This window comes from Artemia sp. Qi Xiang Cuo, chromosome 13 (genome assembly GCF_049724085.1).
Source record: "Artemia sp. Qi Xiang Cuo chromosome 13, ASM4972408v1, whole genome shotgun sequence".
NCBI classification, from domain to species: domain Eukaryota; kingdom Metazoa; phylum Arthropoda; class Branchiopoda; order Anostraca; family Artemiidae; genus Artemia; species Artemia sp. Qi Xiang Cuo.
The window spans coordinates 39,429,243-39,452,471 of NC_142806.1; the positions used below are offsets into that span (position 1 = coordinate 39,429,243).

The window sequence follows — 23,229 nt, forward strand, 5'->3', positions numbered from 1 at the left end:
ACTCCTAACCTCCTTTTATTCATACTGAAAACATCGTTTTTCTAAGATTCTCCCTCGTGCCTTTTCAAAATTATGAAGTTTATAGGATATTATCACGTTTTCATCAGCGTTGCCGCGTTGAACTGTGAAAATAAATAAGCAAAATTAATTCGTCAGATTTGACAAATCTTTCGTCTGTAAAAATTCAAATACTCACTATTTGTTGATTTCTAAAGAAAACTGCCCCTCTAAAGGAAAGCTACACCTTCTATGAGGAAATCAGTATGACTGCTTCTGTCATGACTTCCAGTCCTGTTTAATCGACGACTGCTTCCACCACTCTCACCCTAATCCTACCCTGACAGCTCTTACCACTACCGCCTCAATTATGACTGCTCCTACAGCGACTACTCCTTCAAAGGCTACTCCAGGGACTACTACCCATGCCACGATTATTCTCCTCCATGATTGCTAATATCATGTTCCATCAAAACAAAACTGGCTGTTTTAGTAAGTCGCTGCGTCAAATCTTAAGGACACTTTGCAATTCAAGAGCCTCTCTTAGTGTCTTAACTCCCTTAGCCTCCCTCTCCCATGGTGTATGTCACTGATACTGGTAAACAGCAATAATTTCGTGTTCAGTGAAAAAGAATTATATCTTATTTATAAATAAATGTAAACGCATAACATGCATTACAAATGAATGGTGACGATTAATCTTATTCCAAAACTAAACGATAAAATATAAGTTTTGACGAAAAGTAAAGAAAGAATTCAAAAGTTAAGACGAGCACATGCTAGCTTAAATAAAATGTTAGCTTTAAAAGAATGGGAACTACAATTAATGAATAAATGAAACCCGAAATTAAGACTAATTCCAATAAACAATGAAACCTATCTCAAAACGGACAGAAACTATAGCAAACAAAAGTGTGGGGTTGCCGCTTTCTCAAACACCCAAAAGTCCAGAGTGTTATCTGCGCCTTACGGTGAAGCAGAATTCGACCTGTTAGGGCCTTTTGATATTTTCAGACCGAAAAAATTATCCCCCGAATTTACATTTACGAAAAACCTTGTTTTCCTATATTAGCCCATGTTAATTTTTCCGACCACAACCCCCCTTTAACGTTGTCTGATCGGGCTGAAATTTAAACCATGATCTTTCCTGGGGCCTGGGAACTTATCCTCGAAATTTCAGATCAATCTGGTCACTCCTTCCCTGTTTTCCAAAAACCAAATCTCAAGTTTTTTGGGAATTTGCTTGCGTCGAAAATAGCTTCAATATACTAAAAAACAAATATTGCTGTTTCTCTAAGTCTAGCGGTTATAGTCCAGACTTTAAGGCGGACAGCCTGGGTTGGGTTCACCATCAGAGCAATTATTTTAATACTGAATTCAACCTTTAAAAAGAAACCCAGTTTCTTTTTTAAATTATTTGAAAAAAATTACGTTTTCTAAAGACTTAAAGAGGCTGAGTTACAAGGAGCAATAATAAGTAATAAACTGTACAAAAACGTGCAGAAATTATTTGAAAAAAACTACGTTTTCTAAAGAGTTAAAGAGGCTGAGTTACAAGGTCGAACCTTAAAACGTACAGGGATTAGGAGGCACAATTGGGGTGCTGCCGCCCCCCCCCCAACCCCCCGCTTTCACAGCCTCTAAATAAAAAAAAAGTGTTTTAAACTGAAAGTAAGGAGCGACATTAAATCTTAAAACGAACAGAAATTATTCCGTATATGAAAGAGCCTGTGCCCTCCTCAACGCCTCGCTCTTTACGCTAAAGTTTGACTTTCTCACAACTCTTTTTTTAAACAATAAAAACTTTAGCGTAAAGAGCGAGGCGTTGAGGAGGGCACAGCCTCTTTCATATACGGAATAATTTCTGTTCGTTTTAAGATTTAATGTCGCTCCTTACTTTCAGTTTAAAAAACTTTTTTTATTTAAAGGCTGCGAAAGCGGGGGTTTGGGGGCGGCAGCCCCAACTGTGCCTCCTAATCCCTGTACGTTTTAAGGTTCGACCTTGTAACTCAGCCTCTTTAACTCTTTAGAAAACGTAGTTTTTTTCAAATAATAAATAGAAAAGGTAGAAAGTCTGATGAACACATTAGACTTGATTTGTTTTATCGGATTAACGACGCTTCTACCCCGAAATGTATTGGTACAACAAGATGAAAAAAACCTACCTGTTAAGCGGAAAGAGTTTTAAAAACTAGTTTGGTTTACTCCAAGTCAAAAAGTATCACTGATTCTCCATCTCCCTGCTCGAAATGCCAGGTTCAGAATTTTTTTATTATTATTATTTTATTTTTTATGGGTTGAACTGACTTGGAAAACTAGCCACTCAACTAAGTATACACTCAAGAAGTACGGCTCTACCATTGTACATTGACAGCCTATCAACTTCTAAATTGTCTCACGTTTGTAGTTCGCTACAAAGGAAGTTTGATGGGTTTGAACCTCACTAATATAGATTCTCAGCTACGCTACTGTCTGGGGAACCTCCGAAGGCTGAAGGAGGATTGATTTTGTCCCACAGCCCTAGAGTTGATAAGCTTGATTTATATAAAGATGATTTTTAGCTTGATTCTGACATATAATTTTTTTTCAGAAGAGCTAAAAAAGGTCAGCTACCTGCAGTTGCACTAGCCAGCTATCCTGGGAGTGGAAATACATGGATTAGATACTTGATAGAAGCTTCAACCGGAGTATTCACGGGCAGTGTTTACGAAGATCGACATCTTTACTTTTCTGGTTAGTTATTTAAAAATCCACGTGGGAAAAAGAAGAAAATATAGCTAAGTGCTCATCCTCTCGACCTCTGATAGCTACGATGACTATTATGTGTAGGAAAGATGGAGCTTATCTTTAAAGTATGACTGGGCTGTAAATATTTTCACTTTATGATGCAGGGATGTATTTTTACAGTGGATTTGAGGGAGAATCAGATTTGTATAATTTATGCAGAAAGGGGAGTTTTGCTTAAAATTCAGGAGAATTCGCGGAAAAAATGATTGTTTTCATGCATTCTTGGTTCTTGTCTCTTCCAAAATAATAACTGAAATGATGTGATCTATTGGACACGACATCATAAGAATATGCACCATAAATAACGTATCATCAGCAGGGTTTCCTACACAGAAAGCCACTGAAAATGCCAATGAAAGCCACTGAAAACTCTAGCGTTCCTGCAGACTTCGTGCTACTCGCTTTTGCCAAGGTATTTGATAAGGTGCTGCATAAAACCTCTTTATAACAAGCGAAAGTTTTTTTTTTTGTCTAGGGGTTATCATTGACTGGAATACTGTAATCAAAAACAAAAGGTGCATCTACCGATATATTTAAGAGATGGTTGGACGAAGAAGTCTTTGATTATTATTGTTATTATGGGCAGACTCACGAAACTGAGCCGCAGCTCCGGCCACAATGGCCAATGCCTCGACGTCCAAAAAACCTATAATGTTGGGGGAGTAATGTTCAGTTTTCCCATCCTTACCCTATATTTTGCTAGCTATCGCACGTTGTCATCTCTATGTAATACAGCTACTATCCAGTTTGTGAAATAAGTTCAGTCGGTATCTAATCCCTGCTGGACATTCCTCAGTTAAATTCTTCTTGTTTCCATGGCCGTCTGGCGTTTTTTTTCAACTGGGGAAACTGCCTTTCCTAACAGCTGAGATGGTTCGTAAATTCCCAGTCCTGAAATGGCTTCAGTAACTATTCGTGTCTTCAGGCCTATTAAGTCATAAAAGATTTTTAGTCAGCAGGGGGTTAGATTTTGGAATTACCCTTTTGTTTCTTTGCCTCCTAGCTTTGTATGCTAATTTTTCCCTGCTCTCTGATAGCTCTTTCCCCTTATTACTGCTTTCCAGTAGCTGTAAGAGATAGGAATGAAAGGCTCTGGTCTATAGCATGTCAATGATGGCCCAGCCTTAGATACTTCATCTACAAATTCATTATATACAATTCCAGAGTTTTCTGGGACCCAACTCCGTGTAATTCGATTTCTGTTGGATGGAAGTCTCTATAAGGTTTTGAAGGGTTCTAACTCACTTGTTCGCCTGCTCTCGATATTCGCAAGAGTCTTAAGGCATGCTACACTATCAGTTACGTTGCGCGTACCTCCACCTATACTTTCTAATAGCATCAGTTTCTTTGCTGCATGTTCTATTCCGAACATTTTAGCCTAGAAAATCACAGCAAATTCTCTTTGGTGACATCTTGTTATCTTTTCTCATTCAAAAAAGGGTATCCTGGTTTATCTCTATTTCAGTCTGAATTTTCCAAGGTTTTGTGAAGCATCCGCACAATAAATCACTTCATTATTTTGGTTAATCACTTCATAGTTATAATCTTCTTTAATTTATCTCTAACTTCATAACCAAATATTTAAAAAGCGCATTTGCCACACTATCAGCACCTGGGGAATGTAAAAGAAGTGGAAAAAGCATTAAAATATGAATTAAGGAGGTGTGAAGAGTGAACTGGAGGCTATGTATAAAATTGCCGAAGATCTGGAAATTGCAGTTCCCCTCATTTAAGCAATAATTATTTGTATTTGCCCGCGTGGCACCTTATTTTTCCAATTTGTATCTGTTCTTTCTGATTAGATTAATCAGCGATATGCAGCCTGAAAACACTTTTTATTGCTTGCTCCTCAGGAATTCTTTTATTGGCTGAATTTATGCGCACAACTCTATGGAATCTATGGTAATTTCATGATGTGCTGACATAATCATTAGGAAGGCTAATTTTTGTACCCTGAAGACTGCGGTCAAGCGGCTCATAACTCTAGTCAAATTGCCCGAGACGACTACACCCTGTTGCAGAACGGGGGAAACTACCGTCTTATATAGGTAGATTATTTGAAAAAAACTACGTTTTCTAAAGAGTTAAAGAGGCTGAGTTACAAGGTCGAACCTTAAAACGTACAGGGATTAGGAGGCACAGTTGGGGGGCTGCCGTCCCCCAAACCCCCCGCTTTCGCAGCCTTAAAAAAACAAAAAAAGTTTTTTTTAAACTGAAAGTAAGGAGCGACATTAAATCTTAAAACGAACAGAAATTATTCCGTACATGAAAGAGGCTGTGCCCTCCTCAACGCCTCGCTCTTTACGCTAAAGTTTTTATTTTTTAAAAAAAGAGTTGTCAGAAAGTCAAACTTTAGCGTAAAGAGAGAGGTGTTGAGGAGGGCACAGCCTCTTTCATATACGGAATAATTTATATTCGTTTTAAAATTTAATGTCGCTCCTTACTTTCAGTTTAAAAAAATTTTTTTTATTTAAAGGCTGCGAAAGCGGGGGTTTGGGGGCGGCAGCCCCAACAGTGCCTCCTAATCCCTGTACGTTTTAAGGTTCGACCTTGTAGCTCAGCCTCTTTAACTCTTTAGAAAACATAGTTTTTTTCAAATAATTTCTGCACGTTTCTGTACAGTTTATTACTTATTATTGCTTGACTAACTGTTAGCTGATTGTGTCAGGAGTTAATGTTGGGGGGGCTGCCGCCCCCAAAACCCCCCGCTCTTGAACATTCTTGTGTTAAGGCTTTTAATTCCTGAATACTCAAATCACGTCGTACAGGGTGCCTCCTAATCCCTGTACGTTTTAAGGTTCGAACTTGTGACTCAGCCTCTTTAACAGCCCCCCCCCAGCTGTGCCTCCTAATCCCTATACGTTTTAAGGGTTGACCTTGTAACTCAGCCTCTTTAACTCTTTAGAAAACGTAGTTTTTTTTCAAATAATACAAATAAACAGGTTAGACATGCTTTGTTATGAAAATTGACGCGCAGATATTTTCATAACAAAGCATGTCTAACCGGTTTATCTGTATTATTTGAAAAAAACTAAGGTTTTTCGTAAATGTAAATTCGGGGGATAATTTTTTCGGTCTGAAAATATCAAAAGGCCCTAACAGGTCGAATTCTGCTTCGAATGAGTCCTCATTCAACCGGATCCGGTGCCAACTGTGGCCTGTAGGCGTGGCTAAGAAAAAAAAAAGAAATGAATGTTAAGTGGCTATATTTGGTTTTTTGAAAACAGGGAAGGAGTGATCAGATTAAGCTGAAATTTCGAGGATAGGCTCCCGAGCCCTAGGAAAGCCTACCCTTTGAATTTCAGCCCAATCAGACAACGTTAAAGGGGGGCTGTGGTGGGAGGACCCAAACTTCCGGCCCAGTTTACCCCATGAAGATAAAGTCGGAGGAGGATGAAATTTTGCAAGTTTCTTAGTTTGAGCTTGGGCTACAAAATGCGATTACCGCCGTCTCTCTGCGACCTCTAGGACCTGAAATCGCTTAACATTGTGGTGGGTCGCCTCTTTATAGAGGCACAAGTGTGCCTCCTTGATAACTGGGTTTAACTTCACGGATGATTGCCGATCCTCTCAGCGCACGGGAACACAGATCTGTTCATATTATTATTATTATTATTATTCATTTATTGCCCGTCAAAAAAAGGTACAAAAGGTACAATAGACGGAGTAATCACTAAAAAAACAAAAAAGAAAAAAAAAGAAAAAGAAGGACACAAACACACATTAAAAATTCAAACACATGACAAAAGAAAACTTTTCATTGCATTAATACAAAAAGTGACTATATGCATTACATTAATACAAAAAAAACTATTGTGAACAAATTGGTGACCATGGATGATTAAACTTACTTTGAAAACGGGATAGAGATTTATTAATGCTAATATTAGGGTCAGTTAGCTTATACAAATGAATAATTTTACGGTTTCTTGTCCAAGAGGGCAAATGTAAAGGATATTTAGCAAATCTGAAGAAGATTGATCGTAGGTGCTTTTGATCTGTAACTGTAAAGAATCTCCAGAAAGGAGCAATGTAAAGCATATGAGGAAGGGCTGCGGCGTTGTAAATGGATGCTAGAATATAACGGTTGAAACGTAGTTTGCTTTTTACGATTACAGCGTAAAAAATGCTAATTTTACGCTCAACGTGAGAAATCAGCAAACAACGTGTGTGGCCTATATATGTGCCAATTGGAAGGCCTAGGTATGTAATATGGTCTGCGGGTTTAACAAGAGAACCGTTCATATTTATAAGAGAAGTAGAGGGATTTCGCCATTTGAAAAGGATTACTTCGGATTTCTCAGGATTAAAAGACAGACCGATTTTTGAATATTCATCTTTGAGGATTTTGAAATTCTGCTCAATGCGCTGGATCGTACGGCTGAGATTCAGGATGTCATCAGCATAACAAATAAGAGATATATCTATTCTCCCAAGAATGCATGAAGGAAGACACTTTGCCTGCGCTTCCAGGACACTATTATTGAACAGGGTAGGGGAAGTGATAGCTCCCTGTCTAGTCCCTTTCTTAACAAGGATGGGGTATTGAAGATTCACAAGCATATTCGAGGGAATCGAAGAGTTTGGCCTCACACGAGAATTAATGCAATTATATAGGGAAGGATGAAGAACCGACTGCAGGGAAAAACAGGATGGAAGTTTTAAACGCACTTTTAGGTTCCTATATAAATCCCTGAGAACACGGACAACTGATCGGTTTACGCCTCGCCTTGCCATATGAAGAAGCATGGACGAATGAATTAAGGAATCGAACGCTCGTCTAACGTCATGTCCGGCGAGGATAATACTTTCTCCCAAAGATTCAGCGTCGGCGAGGGCAGTAAAAACTGCTGTAAGAGCATGAGAACAGCCAAGATAAGCCTGAAAACCGAACTGATATGGGGGAACGTAACATTTTTGTCTTAACTCATCAAGAAAAAGAAGCTCGAAAAGTTTGCATGTTGTAGTAGATACGGTGATGGGACGGAAAGAGGAACATTGCAGCTCAGATTTCCTTTTTGGGAATCGGAGACAGATCACCAATGCAGAACGAGGATGGAACAATACCTGTAACAAATATCATATGCATGAGAAGGCTGAGATGACGTACCAATAGATAACTTCCAGTAATGATGTGTAGAGTGCTCACTTTATCTATCCCACAAGACGCTTTCTTTTTAAGTTGGGATATGGCTTTTATGACAGCATCACAAGTAACAACAAAATAAAGGTCAGGAGATTCATCAATGAATTTGCAGAGCTCGTCACAAAATTGTGACTGTAAAACAGCATCAGGCTCAGAAAATTCATTTGAAAAATGGGATATCCACTCGGACAATGGAATGTCATTCGGGTCTGGCAAATTGGAGGAGATAGTACGAGGTAATAGCTTCCACAGAAGATCAGGTGAATTTCTGACCTTCTCGGAATAAAGTGTCTGCATTTTAGATTGATGAAGGGCAAGTTCCTTAGCAGAATGTTTTTTTGTCATTTTTCTCAAATCATTGACTATTCCTTGACGGGGGCATAGGCAATCTCTACATAATTTATACCAAAATTTAGCACGGTCACAAGCTTCAGACAACACTAGATTTCCTGACCACCCGGGAACTTGGGTACCAAAACGTATTTTTTAAAGAGGAACTTCGCTTTTTTCAGCACACAAAAGTGCATGGCAGATTTCTAAGGAGTATATATCAAGAGTTAATCTAACATCATTAATGTCTTTATTAGAAGACTTTTGCAGAAGATGAAATGGAACTCGGATCTTGTTTAGGATACTATCTGAAATCTCGATGTACTGAGATGTGTCAATTTTATTCCAATCGCGAGAAGTATACCAACTGTGCCGGTGAACAGTATAAGCCTGTAGCACTGGAATCTGAGAAGCTTCTTGTTTGAAACTAGAAGCAATAGGAAGATGGTCTGAAACTTGAAAATTGGAAACTACCTCAACACAAGGTATATCAAGGTTATATGACACAACATGGTCGAGGTTAGATGTGCAAGAGGAAGAATGAATGTAAGTAAACTGAGCAGATTTCTGTTGAACTTTAAAATCATCACCAAATATTCCTAATAGTAAAGAAGCACGGATAGAGGCTGAAGACAACCCGCAGTTTAAATCACAATTAAAATCACCTACGATCAAACACGGGATTTTCAGTTTAAGGACATCACGAAGACAAGAGCTAAGTTTACTAACTGCTAAAGCGAAATCTCTCTCCGAATCTTCATCTTTGTAATCTGTGGGTAAATACACATTTATTATTACGCACTCAACTACTCGAACAGCTAAAAAAACTATCACAAGAAAAGAAAACACTAGAATTAAGATTCGATGCTACATAAGTAGCAATACCACCGGAAGCTCTGCCTTTAGAAGCACTACGTTTAGCTGGAACCGAGAAAGTTTTGAAAGTGGAACTAATGTCAAGTAAACTAAGGCTGTGGTTGGTCAGGAAATGTTCCTGCAAACAAAGAATATCATGATTATGAAGTATATTTTCAAGAACAGGTTTTTTTTTATAAGACCACCATTAATGTTCCAAGAGAGAAAACGAATATCCATTAATCTACTTAGCTGCCCGTTTATCGGTTTGAGCGTTGCCAGGGCATTTGATACTGTAACATGTGTGATTAAACTCTTTACATGTAATGCAAAACATGTTCCGAACACATGGATTATCCCTTGTGGAAGAGTGCTCCAAGGAACCACAGCGAGAGCACAGTTCTGCGTTCTTACAATCAGCAGCAAAATGTCCTTGCTGATGGCATCTGAAACACCGTCTAGATATGAATATGAAATTCTGGACAGTTAACTTTTCATAACCCACCTTCACAGAATTTTTCAGAAAAGAATCAAGATCACTCTGTTGTTCAAAATAAATCTTGTAGACACGTGACTTGCCACACTGCAAAGCTTTGACACACTTTGGAATAATTTTTTCTAGATCTTTTTCATTCATTTCTGTCGAAACGCCTTTTATTACACCGATGAAGGCGGGAGATTTAACAGAGGCTAAAAGGCCAGGTTGGAACTTTTTCATCTGGTCAGCAATTGAGGAGGCAGCGGGTTTACTTTTTACGACAATTTTTCATTCTGATGAAGAACGTTTCACCTCTGAAATATCATTTGCAGCTTCAGGACATATTTTATCAATAAAATCTTTTCTTAATAGTGGAGATGAAAGATTGGACGGGCAATTTTTTAGCACAACAGCATAGGTAGGAGGATTGGATTGGTCCTTGGCGCAAGACGACTGAGCGGAAGAGGGCCAGGCAGAAGTTGCCTGTACTGCGAAATGTTGCTTATTTAGCTCAGAAAAACTGTCAATTTTACGGGAAAGTTCATTCATGCGACAGGTTAATGTTGCAACGATCGCATCACCAATTGTTGGAATTTCACACGGTGAGTAGATCACGAATTTCGGGACCTTAAGTTTTTCTTTCGATGCCGTAGATAACCACTTACAAATGTCAAGGACATTTTCATCGTCTTTTTGGCATCTAATTAAACGTGTTCCAATTTCTAGCAACTGATGTAAGACTTCCTTTGCCTTTAGAATGGTTTCATGACTGAAAAAGCTTGTCGACTTAGCAATTATTGTTTCTACTTTGATACCATCGATCATTGATCGAGAAATAAAATTCAATATTGGATTTAAAATAATATCCGAGTCACCCATTATTTCATAATTGCACTTACGGTAATAATATTCAATAGACAAAAATCCACACCAAATCAATGCCAAAAACCGTCGCCAATATAAACTTTATCCAATCAAGCAGATATTAATCTATTTTCCCTTCTTCCATGGATATTTCTATAGATTCAAAAGTAACGGTGTTAATCACTTCTTTTATATCTAGAAATTTGCCTAAAGAACACTCTTAAGTTCCGAGAGCTTGTTCTATTTGTCATATCAGTTGGCCCACGACTGTTTATGCGGAGTTTCCGGCTTTGAAACCCATTTGGCTTTCATAAATTAAGCTTTGGTTCCCTCGATTACTAATCAGGTACTAATTAATTTATCTCCCCGTCACTTTCGCTTGAAAGGATCCTAAGGTGAGACTCATCATAGCGATCCCAAAATGATGTGTTAGTACATTTTCACATCTTTTTTGATTTGTCATATCAGTTGGCCCACGACTGTTTATGCGGAGTTTCCGGCTTTGAAACCCATTTGGCTTTCATAAATTAAGCTTTGGTTCCTCGATTACTAATCAGGTACTAATTAATTTATCTCCCCGTCACTTTCGCTTGAAAGGATCCTAAGGTGAGACTCATCATAGCGATCCCAAAATGATGTGTTAGTACATTTTCACATCTTTTTTGGAGCATAATGGGATATACCCTATCAGTACTAGTGAGTTTGAGTTCAAGATACATTCAAAACCTTTTTGACCTTGTCCTCCCTTATAATAGATACCAGCCTATCCCCTGAATCTTGTATCATTTGTTCAGATGGCAATTCTTAGATGTTTTCTGGTCAATTTTTTTTTGTCTCAATTCCAATGTCCACAAACACTGGGGCAAATAAGAACCATTTATTTGTTCTCCTTCTTTCATTGGTGTCAGGGGGGCTGCTTGATTTTAAAGCAATTTACATACTTTCTGCAATTCGTTCTACCTCCTGTCCAGGTCCTACTCGGTTTCTTCTTGGTTTGAAGACACATTTCTAAGTTGTTTTTTTTTTGCTAGCACCTGATTTTAAGTGAGCCAATTGTTTTCTTTACATCTCTTTTTAGCTTTTTGTGATGTTGAGATATATTGACAACAACTCAGGTATTCCATAAGCTCATGTCTCCATTAAGTTATTTTAGAACTCCTCGATAACGTGTAGTGCAGAGTGGCATCACATTATAATACGGTGGAGAATTTGGCATTTCTAAAGAATTCCACCAATTCCATAACTTTCACTGTTAGTACTTTTTATCGTTATACCGAGCCAAACATCACACGTTCAAAAGCAGTTATCAGTTTAACGATAATTCTACATATCCCTAGCAAAAGTAATTAAATGATTTTTCAAGTTTTGAAATTTTTAGAATGATAAATACGCGCTTTTGGAACGGTTGTTACCCCATTATGTGTATGGAATTTGGCTCCTTTGATCCTCCGCGAGACTGGTTTCGCGACATCAAAGCCTCTTGCAACTTTAATACGAACGTATGCCTTTCTACTAGGAGCTCCAGAAGGTAAAATGATGCTACCTGGCAATGATGCAAATAGACCTGCCAGCATTTTAGCCTTTGTGATCCATAAGCTACCATTAAACCATCTTAAATTTTTCACACCGATGTGACTTCTCCTCCTTCCATAGGGAATGGTCTCGTTCCTTCATTGACACAAGACGACTCTGCTACTTTCTTGTACAATGGTTAGAGAAATTACATATACCTTCATCCCAATACTCCTTAATTTTCTCTAGCATAAGGAACCCGTCACAAGCCACCATTAGGCCCATTCGTCCTACCGGTGAGCAGGCTCCCTAAAGAAGCTTTCAACAGATAATTTTTGCTTTGGAGATATATCTCGTGGTGCTAGAGCCAGTTATCCGAGCATTGCTCCGAGCAATGGTGCTAGAGCCAGTTAGCACCATTCTTCACCACCTTTACCCAAGAGGCAGTTTTCTCATTCCGTTATCAATCCATAGTTGAGTCCCCCTCCAGTTTTCCGGAGAACATTTCTGTATAGAAGTCTATTCCGCTTAATATCTTGTAGCCCAGAAGATACAGGAGGTTATGTATTTCGTTTTCTTTCACGCTATCGCCAAGACTACTCGTCATCCTGATTAAGATGAGTTTAGAAGTCTCTGCGAAGCTCGCTTTTTGGTCACGCAACAAAAGGTTTTCTTCATTTTTGCCCTAGTTCTCTTTTTAGGGACATTCCACGGATCTTCAGACCTAGTCGACTGAACTGTTAATGCCTCTCGACCGTAGTATTTTGGGTTAGGACTTCTCAAGCCCTTTTTTATCCCTTTGCAGACGAGCCTTTTTCGGTAGCGTCAAGGTGTCCGCCAATATGTTCCTCATTATTCTGTTGAACCCCATCTGCCAGCTTCAGGCCAGTGTCAAGACAACCAGCCATACAAACTTTATTTAACTATCAATACTTAGCCTACCTTGATTACTATCATGTTACCTGCTTTATTTTACTGCTTATACCGCGTACTGGAACACCGATTTTAAACAGCTTTAAGTTTCTGGGGTACCAAAATTAAAAAACTGCTGCCCTGATTTTGTATTTATTCAGGCCCGACCAGGGTACCAAAAAAACGACTTTAGTTTCACTGATTTCTAACCAATTAGACTATTCAGTAAATAAATATTTAGATAACAACGATAATCTTGTTCATCCACTGTGTGTGCATCATCTTAGAACAATGACAGTAAAAAAGTTCTTACACCACATTGGTTAAAAATGAATCAAGAATAAAAACAAAAATTAAATTACCCTTCTTCAACAGAAGCCAGATAATTACCTTTTATATTAGTTTTCATTAATGCTCTAACAAACTATAATCGGACCTGTAGACCAGCCTTAATTCTGATTTCGGTTACTATGGGCTAAACTTTGTTCTTTACTAGGCTGCAGAGAATGCTGTTATCACTATGGTTGTACCATAAGAATTACGTTTGGAAACTGAGCAAAGACCGAATCTATTGATTAGAGTCTGTGAATTTTCTGAGCACAGGGTTAACTATAATCTAGATTGGTTATTTCCAATCTCCTTAATCCAGGTCACATGCTGCTGAGTATAATGACTTTAAAATATTATAATGACTTTAAAATATTGCAGGCTTCCTTGGTGAACTAGCAGACTGGAGCAGTGGAGAAACCATAGTACAAAAGACTCATGATTTTGGAGAAGGTAATATCAAGAAATTTGCCTCAAACAACAAAATCAAAGCAGTACTTGTCATTCGCAATCCTTACGATGCCATCATCTCTTATCACAATTATATCTACGGAGGCCATAATGGCTTTGCACCGAAAAAAGACTTTAAAAGACAAGGTATTTAAACCAATATTATATATTATGTGTCTAGTTGCCATTAGAAAGTCACTTTTCGTGTGAACCGTTATAAAAAAACAACATAACTTTATCTCTCTAAAGGCTACTTTAGAAATTGTCGTTAATGCTTCCGGTAGCCCTTCGAGGCTGGTTGCTCCCTCCCTTCATACTTGATTTTATCTTACTTTTGTGTCGTTTCCACTTATATTTGTTGAATCTGTCGAGACTAAAGATAGCGTCGTTAAGAAACTCGGTATTATTTAAAAGTCCTACGTAAATATCGGCGTTAAATATTGACTTGGAAAATAAAGTATTGACTAGGAACTCGTTTTTTAATCCAATTGGGAAGGTTCCAAAATCTTAGCATCCCTATGAAATATTTTTCTCCCTAAAAAAGTGTATTTGGACGAAAGAACAGGCATATACGTAAATATTCGCTTCTGAAGGGGGGGGGGGGTAAAATGATTAAAACAAAAAGTAAGTGAATTTATGAAAACAAAAACAGAAATATGGGGACAAATCGTAAGAGACGCGAGTATGGAATTTTAATACTTTTTATTTTCTGGAATTGCATATTATAAGTTGTATTTTTTGACAAAACAAGACTATTGTACAAAAATCGTAGGAAAAATACTCTATCACCCTATAGATAAATGACAAATTAACAGATTTGTAGGGCAAAAATCGTTTAAATTGTCTATTTGAGGTATGATCAGACGCATAGGATTTTCCTGAATGGAAATTCTGAAAAGTTGAAGGTAAATACTGTTCAGACATAACAAGAATGTTTTATATCTTCTATCCCCTCTATTCCCCTCCAAGATTATGTTCCTGTTAAGAACATTGCTGATTAACGCTTATTATTCTGATCACCCGAAATAGCGCTGCTTTACCTGATGGTAAGGATAGCCATGTAACGAATTACAAAACTGTGTCTATTAACGGTAGGCTAAGCATGGCAATCTAGACTTGGCAAGGAAACCCATGGCTTACTAGACTGATTACCTTTGAGTAATTGGTACAGGGTGTGCTTTCATAATTAAGAAAAATAGATTGATCCGATAAACCTGCGTTTGGAGCAAGTTTAATTAACGCAAACTTGCGTTAATTAAGTAAATTAAGCTGCTTTAGACTATGTTAGGGGTTGCCCACCCTGGATCTGCCACTGATTCACATCTAAGAATCTGATCTCACGAATTCTTTAATAGTTCTTTATCACCTAATTCTTATTGAAGGATGTTAGGTTTTCCTTTCGCAAGGTCGAAAAATCGTAGCAAGCTCATAGGGTCAAATTGAAAAAAAAAATCCCTCAAAAATCCTCTCGTCCTTTCAGCAAGAGCGTATAGGAATTTTTTTCCTTTAAGAATCTTGTCAAAACCCTATGTGTCTGATACTACCTTTAGTTGATGAATGATTAAAAAATATATTTTACATCAAATTCGAGATTTAGCTGGAATTTTTGTAATTACCCTAACTATATGAGATGTAGACGGCACTTCATCCTTTAGATATGAAAGGAGTAACACTACGCCGCGTAGTGTTGCTCCTTTGACATGAATGGATTTTGGATTGAAATATAAAAGATTTTAGGTAACTAGACAGGTCTATGATTTTACGATTTCCCAGGATTCTGGTCTACCAGATAGTTTTTTGGCTTTAAAACCGAAAAAGGAAAAGGTTACTTCAAAATCTAATTGGGTGACTTCACATGCAAGCAATTCAAAGCATCAGTCGATTGTCTTTTAGCCCCCCCCCCCCTGTCTCACACACACACACAAAGAAAAAAAAACCAAGGTTTTACAATTTGCTACTATAATTTTTTTCTTTTTCATAGAATTGGCTTATTATTTTTTTTACTTCAGCGCTGAAGGCTGTCATTTCCTGCCATTTTACTTACTTGAGTCTTTCTGAAACCTATATGACGAAATACATTTTTCCAATTTTTGAGTTTTTGCCACAAAGCACAGAGTCAACTCATAATTTTATCCAAGTCACAAGGATATTCGCTCTAAGAAAAAAAAAATTACTTTCACTTTGAAACCTACCAATTTCTTAAAAATTAAAACCTTCCTTTTCTTTTTGCAGAATGGAAATTGTTCTTATTTTTTCAAGTGAAGAATTGGCTAAGCACAATAATGAACTGGATGGAATTTTCAGATGAAATATTCGTCATTCATTATGAATTATTAAGGGAAGAACCGGTTCCAATTTTGAGAAATCTGACAAAATTTCTTGGCCTAACAATTGAAGAAGATCGCTTCAAATGCATTCAGGTAAATTCGTCATAGGAACTTCAAAATTATGTTTTTCCGTACCTTAAAAATTACAATTTTTTTTTATTCTATTAGTTGATTAAGATAATCCTTGTTGAGTAGTATTCCAGAGACTCTTGTTGAGCAGCATTCCGGAAACTCTCCTGAAATTGGAAAGTACTCGATTTCCGGATCCCTGGGGCCCACATAGTTGCAGGAACGATGGCCGGCACTCAGGCAGTAGGTTGCAGAAATGTAGCAACAGGATTTACTTTAGATTGGAGCAAATTAACAAAGATAATGAAGCTTTTGAAAGAACCTACCAGGCTTGTATAGAAGCCCTTAGAGTAATTGAGGATAGCTGGGAAACTTCTGAGAGTAATATTTCATTACAGGCAACTTCTATGCCAGAGACAGTTAATGCTCTTACCTGAATACAAGCTCCAGATATTGGGAGGTAAATTGACAGGACTACATTTGCCCCCATTTTTGTTTACTTTTTTACATATTTAAGCTGTTTTTTCAGAACCTCTAAACATCATACAAAATTATCGTATAATAATGAAGCTTTTGAGAGAACCCATCAGACTTATACAGAAGCCCTTAGAGCATTGAGGATAGTTGGGAAACTTCTAAGAGTAATATTTCATTACAGGCAACCTCTATGCCAGAGAAAGTTAATGCTCCTACCGGAATGCAAGCTCCAGATATTGGGAGGTATAGACCCTTAAATCGTCAAGATAATTTCCCTAGCAATAGATGTTGAGAGATTAAGAAGCACCAGTCCCAAATTCCAAAAATGATGAAATAATGAATAATTTATCTCGCTTTAACGCTCTCGTTCAATATCAGATACAAAATAATGAAACAAATCATCCCGCTGATTTTAGATTCCGTGATTTCCCTCAAAAGCTTCGAGAAAGTGAGAGGTACTGGCCCTCAAATCACAGAAATGAGGTACCTAGTGTACAAATCCCGCCTGAAAAAGATATATCTGTTTGCTCTTTCCCTCCTAAAGCTTAGAAAGTTGAGAGGCAGAGACCATCTGCTCTTATTACTGAAAATTTTAGCATGCCAGTTCAATAAATTTTGCAATCCTTGAACTTGGGTTTCAAAAAAGGGAGAGACCGAAAACCTCTTCTCCTCCGGTCTCGAAATCTGAAGTCTTATGACCAAGCAGAGTTTTAAAATCTGTCAAAACAAACCTCTTTTGAAACCTCTGTCATTTCTCTCGTCCTGTAAAACTATGTTTACAGGCTTGGATTTTCCAAAATATTTAGCTCACATGCGCTAAGGGAGGTCCGCCATGTTTTAACCCTAAGATGTTTCAATGCTATTAACTCAATGTATCTTGGGACAATTTTGGTTCCAACGTAAAAAAAAAAAAAAAAGAAAAAAAAATCTTATTCAGCTATAAATGTTTCTACGCAACATATGGGCCATCAGGCCTGACGCAAACGATTCTACAATTCGCTGTTTTCCACGTCATCTTATTTTGGAAAATGATAGGCTTCCAATCTTATGCTTGCAAGATGAGCACTAGCAATACTGAGGTACAGAGATGAGGTTCAAGATATTGAGAAGAACCAACCCTCCGATTTTAGAAATGAATCATCAAGTGTGTTAGTCCAGGTTGCAGATAAGTTCCTTCGAAAATTCTGAGAGATCAAAATTCAGTTTGAAGAACCTAATGTGGGAATTCAGCTCCCATTTGAAAACAATTTATTTATTTTGACTGCGAAAAAAAAGAAGAAATCTATAAAAGAAAAGGGAATTGCTAAAGCTCAGTGTAATTTGAAAATTCATCTGCGATACCTGACACTGTTTTTCAGTTCCTATTTGAAGAGAATTTGTTTATTTAAACAGCCAACTTTATAAAAAGTAAAAAAAGAGAAGAGTTGCAAAAGAAAAGAGTACAGTTTGAAAATTCAGTCTGTGATAGCAGACACTAAAGTTCAGTTCCCATTTGAAGATGATTTATTTACTCTTGCTCAGAAAGTAACAAAATCTAGAAAAGGGAAAAAAATTGCAAAACGTGACTATAATTTGAAAAAACAGACACTTTTGTTAGGTTCCTTTGAAGATTACTTGTTTCTCCCTACTACAATAGTAAGGAAAGAAAGAAAAAAAATGCAAAAAAAGGATATAATTTGAAAATTCATTCTGCGCTGGAAGACTGTAGTGTTTTTCTGGATACATTTTCGTCGGGCCACAGTTGCGAGCTTAAAGGCGAGAAGAAGGCTTCCATTCTCTTAACAGAAAGTTGAGACAATCAGGAAATAAAATTGGAATGATCACACCGGGTACAGGAGATGTCCTGCTGTATTAAGGATGCGATCAGATTGGATGAGCCTGGGAAGGGATTGGAGCTCAGTCCTTTCTACTAACTAGGGAGTTGGACTTTGGAAGATAGTCGAGAATGAGTCCAATAAAGGCCAGAATGAATAGTGGCCATTCATGGGTTAATCTGATTACCTTCTCAAGGTTTCTTTTCTAAACTGCAACCCCTGGGGGATGTCTCCGCTATCTGGAGCTAATAACTATTTCCACGAATATTTACCCCTTGGCCGTTTACCCAATTCTCAACCCCAGGTAGTATCAAAGATTGCTTCCTATTTTTTTATCCCTTTGTTCGAGACTCCATAGTGTTTAATACATGTTTTCCCTGCAAATGCACCCGCATCCGATTACCCCAATCATTCCCGCAACCCTTTGCCCTTGCTCCCATGAATAATTTTCAACTATACCACGGGACAAGTTTAGTTTTGATCCAAATGTGGAGTTTTTTCCATCGATGAAGGTTAAGAGGCTAGTCAAGCCAACCTCTCCTGATGCTTGGTGCTGTCCCATGTAACAAAACCCCGTTCTTTGTTACTCTCAAATATAATTCAGGAATCGAAGGAAACTTTGTTAGTAATTGCACTACAATTATCTCAGAATACAAGGGTCACTAAATGACTCAGAATCCATTAATTTTTATTTGAATTGGGAATTCCATTAGACTGGGCGCTCACCATGAAGATAGTCACTCCAAATGGTTTTTACGCAACCGGCACTTGGTGTCATTCCACCTTCCCTTACTGTCAGTGGGCCATTTATTGTATGTATTTTCTGTTTTATGGATACCTTGATGTTTTGTATTCTCCAGCAGGGAGAATACAAAGATAGTTCTTATATTGGAGTCAAAGAGTGTTTTGCCTCCACACACTATTTTGAGATTCTCATTTAACAGAAAATAATGTGGAGGTCCAAACGATGTGTCTCCTGGGAGTATATAACTTACAGAAGCCCAAAAGCAAGGGTTTCAAATTATAAATTATCTTATTCTTTATAGATGTATTTTTGTGTAGAAAAGGTGGTTACGGCAGGTTACACCTTTTAAAACTGGAATCTTCCAATGAATTCAAATCTATGAGGACAAAGATACAAAGGCACGTCGTGCCTCTTAATCGAAAATTATGCGCAAATTCTCAATGTTAGTTTCAAAACGAGCAAAATTTTCACTCAAGACTAAGTCCACGCTTGGTGCAAAAAAGTCCTGACACGGTGTAAATACGATCTAGGTTAAAACTTTGAAATTTTGGAGACGCTGTTTGGGAAAGAGTTAAGAACAGATTCAATGCAAAAACAAGCTAAGTCCGAGCTTTGGACTGAATCGATGCAAAAATGAGCTAAATACTGCCTCGGCGCGAAAACGAACTAAGTCCTAAACTTAGTGCACAAATGAGCCAAGTCCTGATTTATTGCAAATAAATTAAATCCTTATTCAGTTCAAAGACAAACTAAGTCCTGACTGGGAGCAAAAAGGAGCTAAGTCCTAACTGCAGAATTTCAGCAAGTCAGTACAAAACGAAGTAAATTCTGGCTTGCTGAAAAGACGATCTATGTCTAAGCTGCTGAGAGTCTTCCCCCATTTCCAACTTTTCTAATAGAAAGGTGAACAAGTAGGAACCTGCTTAAATTTAAAGCATAAAATATTTTAAAATATGTGTGATTTAAGGCACAAAGCGGTCCCATGGCTTCCCCCCCCCCAATTACCAGTTTTTCAGCACCAAGGTGGGCATGTTTAACTTTTTCGGTCTAGAATCATACAAGGCTTTTCAGTCTATATGATTGTAGTACTGAAGTGCAAAGTACGGCAGGGAGCCGAACTTTGTAGCAGAAAGGTAGATGTATTGCATCGTTATGAACAAGCATCGACCAAGGATTTCGATCTGTATGATAAGAGGGCCTAAGTGGGTCCATGGCCCCTCCTACAACGTCGTCTACCGCCGCCAACTCTTCATCAAAAAGGTAGGCGTATTTTGTTTGAATGCGAAATCACAAAATGATTTTTGGCCTGTATGATTGGAGGCATAAAACAGGCCCTTAGCCCTCCAAAATCATCGCCCACCGTTAAGTTTTTGGGAGAAAGCTAGACAGGTTCTATTTCCTCTCCAATCAGCTTCAAACCTATAGGCAACTTGGGCACCGCCTTGGACCACCAGGTCATGAGAAGGACCATTTTTAGAACCACTTATCCCTTGTGTTACCTCTGCAGAAAATGCTCAGAACCAATTGTAGCTTCAAAAGCAAGTACCTTGACCAATTTTTTTAGAAAAACATTTTTTGTCAACTTATAATTTTTCCACAATACTTATTTTCGTAAAATAAAAAAATAACATTCAATGACTTAGTGAGTCGTCTCACTTCAGTGACTTCACTTCTCATATCCGGATTCATAGGTGGCATTGGCATTGACTATATTCAGACAGTATAAACGAGATTAATGATTCGCTGATTTTTGTCTTGTCTATTGAATAGAATACGAATTAGACAAAGCAAGACTTCATGTTCGACTGCTTAACTTCATTGTGTATTTCCTACGTATTTGAACTCCAATTAACCTTCAAAAAGGGATACATTGATTTCAAAGAGAAGTATGAACTACACAGCAGTTGAGAACGCGAAACATTTCAGAGTTGTGTGCTACTTCTGAGCGGCATCTGCTTTCCGTACAAAACTTACCGGACCTACTTGAAATTTGATGGCCACATAGCTACCGGCAAGAAGCCTTCTCCTAGAAATTTTAGACCTCTGGCTCTTTTTTATCGAGGACTTCAAAGTAGACACGAGGCACTGGCAGACTTCGAAATTTCAAAAGACAGAGAATACCTGAATTATGAAATTCCAAGTGCTTTTAGTACCTGGACCGTGAAGGTCAGCAGTCTCACACTTCTTGGAGAAATTTCTCTTGGTAGTAGAAACCAAATGTCAAGCGAATCTCGGGACTTTCGATTTTTCAATCATTCTCCCGACAAGCTACCGCAGAAGTAGTTAATCTTAGACGATGAATCCCCGGCGAATCAGTCAGAAATTGTTTTGTACAAACGTTTGTCTACTCTACTATAATGTGGCTCTCGTTTTAAAAGGTTTTATTTAGCTATAAGTGTTTTATACTTCTGAAAGAACCTGAAAATCAAAGCAATGGAAAAAGGAGCCATTTTAACATACTATAACTCAGTTAAAAGTCACGAATATATTTATTCTAAGAAATTGTTTTTTCTTTCTTGAAAACTATAGTATTTTATTATGTTGTGACCTGGAATAACACGCTTCATAACTCTTATTATTTTCAGTAAGTGAAAGTAATATTCACATATTTTTGACCAAAACGGTCACTTTGTTTTATAATAAATAGTGCGAAATGACGCTTAAGATGATTCGAAAAGGACTCAAAATTCCCATTTGAACGAGCCCCGCTGAATATTAAAAAAAAACATCAAATCAAACTGATCACCTTTCGAAAAAGCAGCTATTACAACCCTCTCCAAAGAACAAGAGACATTTCTTATAACTTAAAGTAGAAGGCTGAAACCACCGTTATAGTGCTCTAGACAAGCTAATTATGATAGTGTTTAGAATCTTTAAGTTTTTGTTTAAATCAAAGGAATGTTTCTGAAATTAGTGCAGACTACTAGCTGAAAATGTACACTTGCAACGAATTTATTGCATAATAACCCCTCCCCTCTTAAAGACTCACTTAAGGTAGAGCCAGTTGCCATTTATGATAAATCGAACTCATTAGCTGATGTTGCACAGAAAGTATCTTTATTTTGTTGAATTTTCATGTACATGCTTGTAGGTTTTATCATTTTTCTTCCAGGCGTATCCAACTGGAAAATTCATGAGGAATAAGAAATCGGATGAAATGGAGGACTTTCAGTTCCCAGAAAGTATCAAAAACATTATTGACAAAAGTATTCAATACGCCAACTACCTACTAAAGAAAAGCTGCCTCCCATCACTGCCTCTTCAACATTACTCACATTACAACAATAATGGAATAGTAAAGAGAAACTTTCGCTTCAAAAGCAAAGACAAATACTCGGATGAAAACGAATTTTGGGTGTCTGCTTTTTACAATTTAATGCCAAAAATAGGTCAGATAATTGGCATTGATCACTTAGATATAATAATTAGAAATCCAGATGTATTGAAAGATTTCGGTGTGACAGTTGATCCGAACTTCCCAGGTCACTCGGATCTCTTGAAATCGTACGAAGTAGTAAATAAAACATTGTTGTCTAAAATTCCCGACGATTTCTTTCAAAATCCAGCAGTGAAATTTGGGCAAAAAAGAGACTGAGCTGCTCTATTCTATTTTATCTGCTTTAAAATTTAGAGTAATGAATAAGTAGCACAGCAGAATATTTTTCCTCATTATTGATATTAGTCTAATTTATGTTCCTTGTTGCGTCACAATCTGATATTAAATTGTTTGTTTATTTAGTTCATTTCATAGCTTATAGCTCGCGATATCCCAGCTCTGACAAAAATTACTGGAAAAGTGAACTTTAAGGTTTTTTGTTTTCCAGCTTTTAGAAGTTACCCTCAACTGATTGGCACAAACTGTGCATCACCTTCTCGCTTGGTTTCCAAAATACTCGTAAAATATCTGAAGGTGCGCGGGTCTTAAGACTTTTTCGGCCTCTACTGACGACGCCATTTAAATTACGCAACGTTTAAATGGAGACGTGTCACAACAGTGATTGTTTAACAGTAGATTGAACAGTAGACAGTAGACAGTGATTGTATGACACGATAGGCTTTAGACTTTTACAGTTAGGGAAAAGAGCAGTAGCCAAACTCTGGTTTGTAGTAATTTCTGTGATTCTCTGTCAAACATTGCA

At 37.6% G+C, this 23,229-nt stretch overlaps 1 protein-coding gene across 1 annotated transcript in view; it reads left to right on the plus strand.

Moving 5' to 3' along the window:
- LOC148945266 (sialate:O-sulfotransferase 1) overlaps positions 1-22,821 on the plus strand; it is a 41,133-nt gene extending 18,312 nt beyond the window's left edge. Inside the window, exons 4-7 of the mRNA XM_089098994.1 lie at positions 2,588-2,730; positions 13,590-13,805; positions 15,891-16,078; positions 22,203-22,821. Coding sequence (XP_088955120.1) covers positions 2,588-2,730; positions 13,590-13,805; positions 15,891-16,078; positions 22,203-22,685 — 1,030 coding nt within the window. The 3' untranslated portion in view covers positions 22,686-22,821. The remainder of the gene's footprint in view (positions 1-2,587; positions 2,731-13,589; positions 13,806-15,890; positions 16,079-22,202) is intronic.
- The last annotated feature ends 408 nt before the right edge of the window (positions 22,822-23,229 follow it).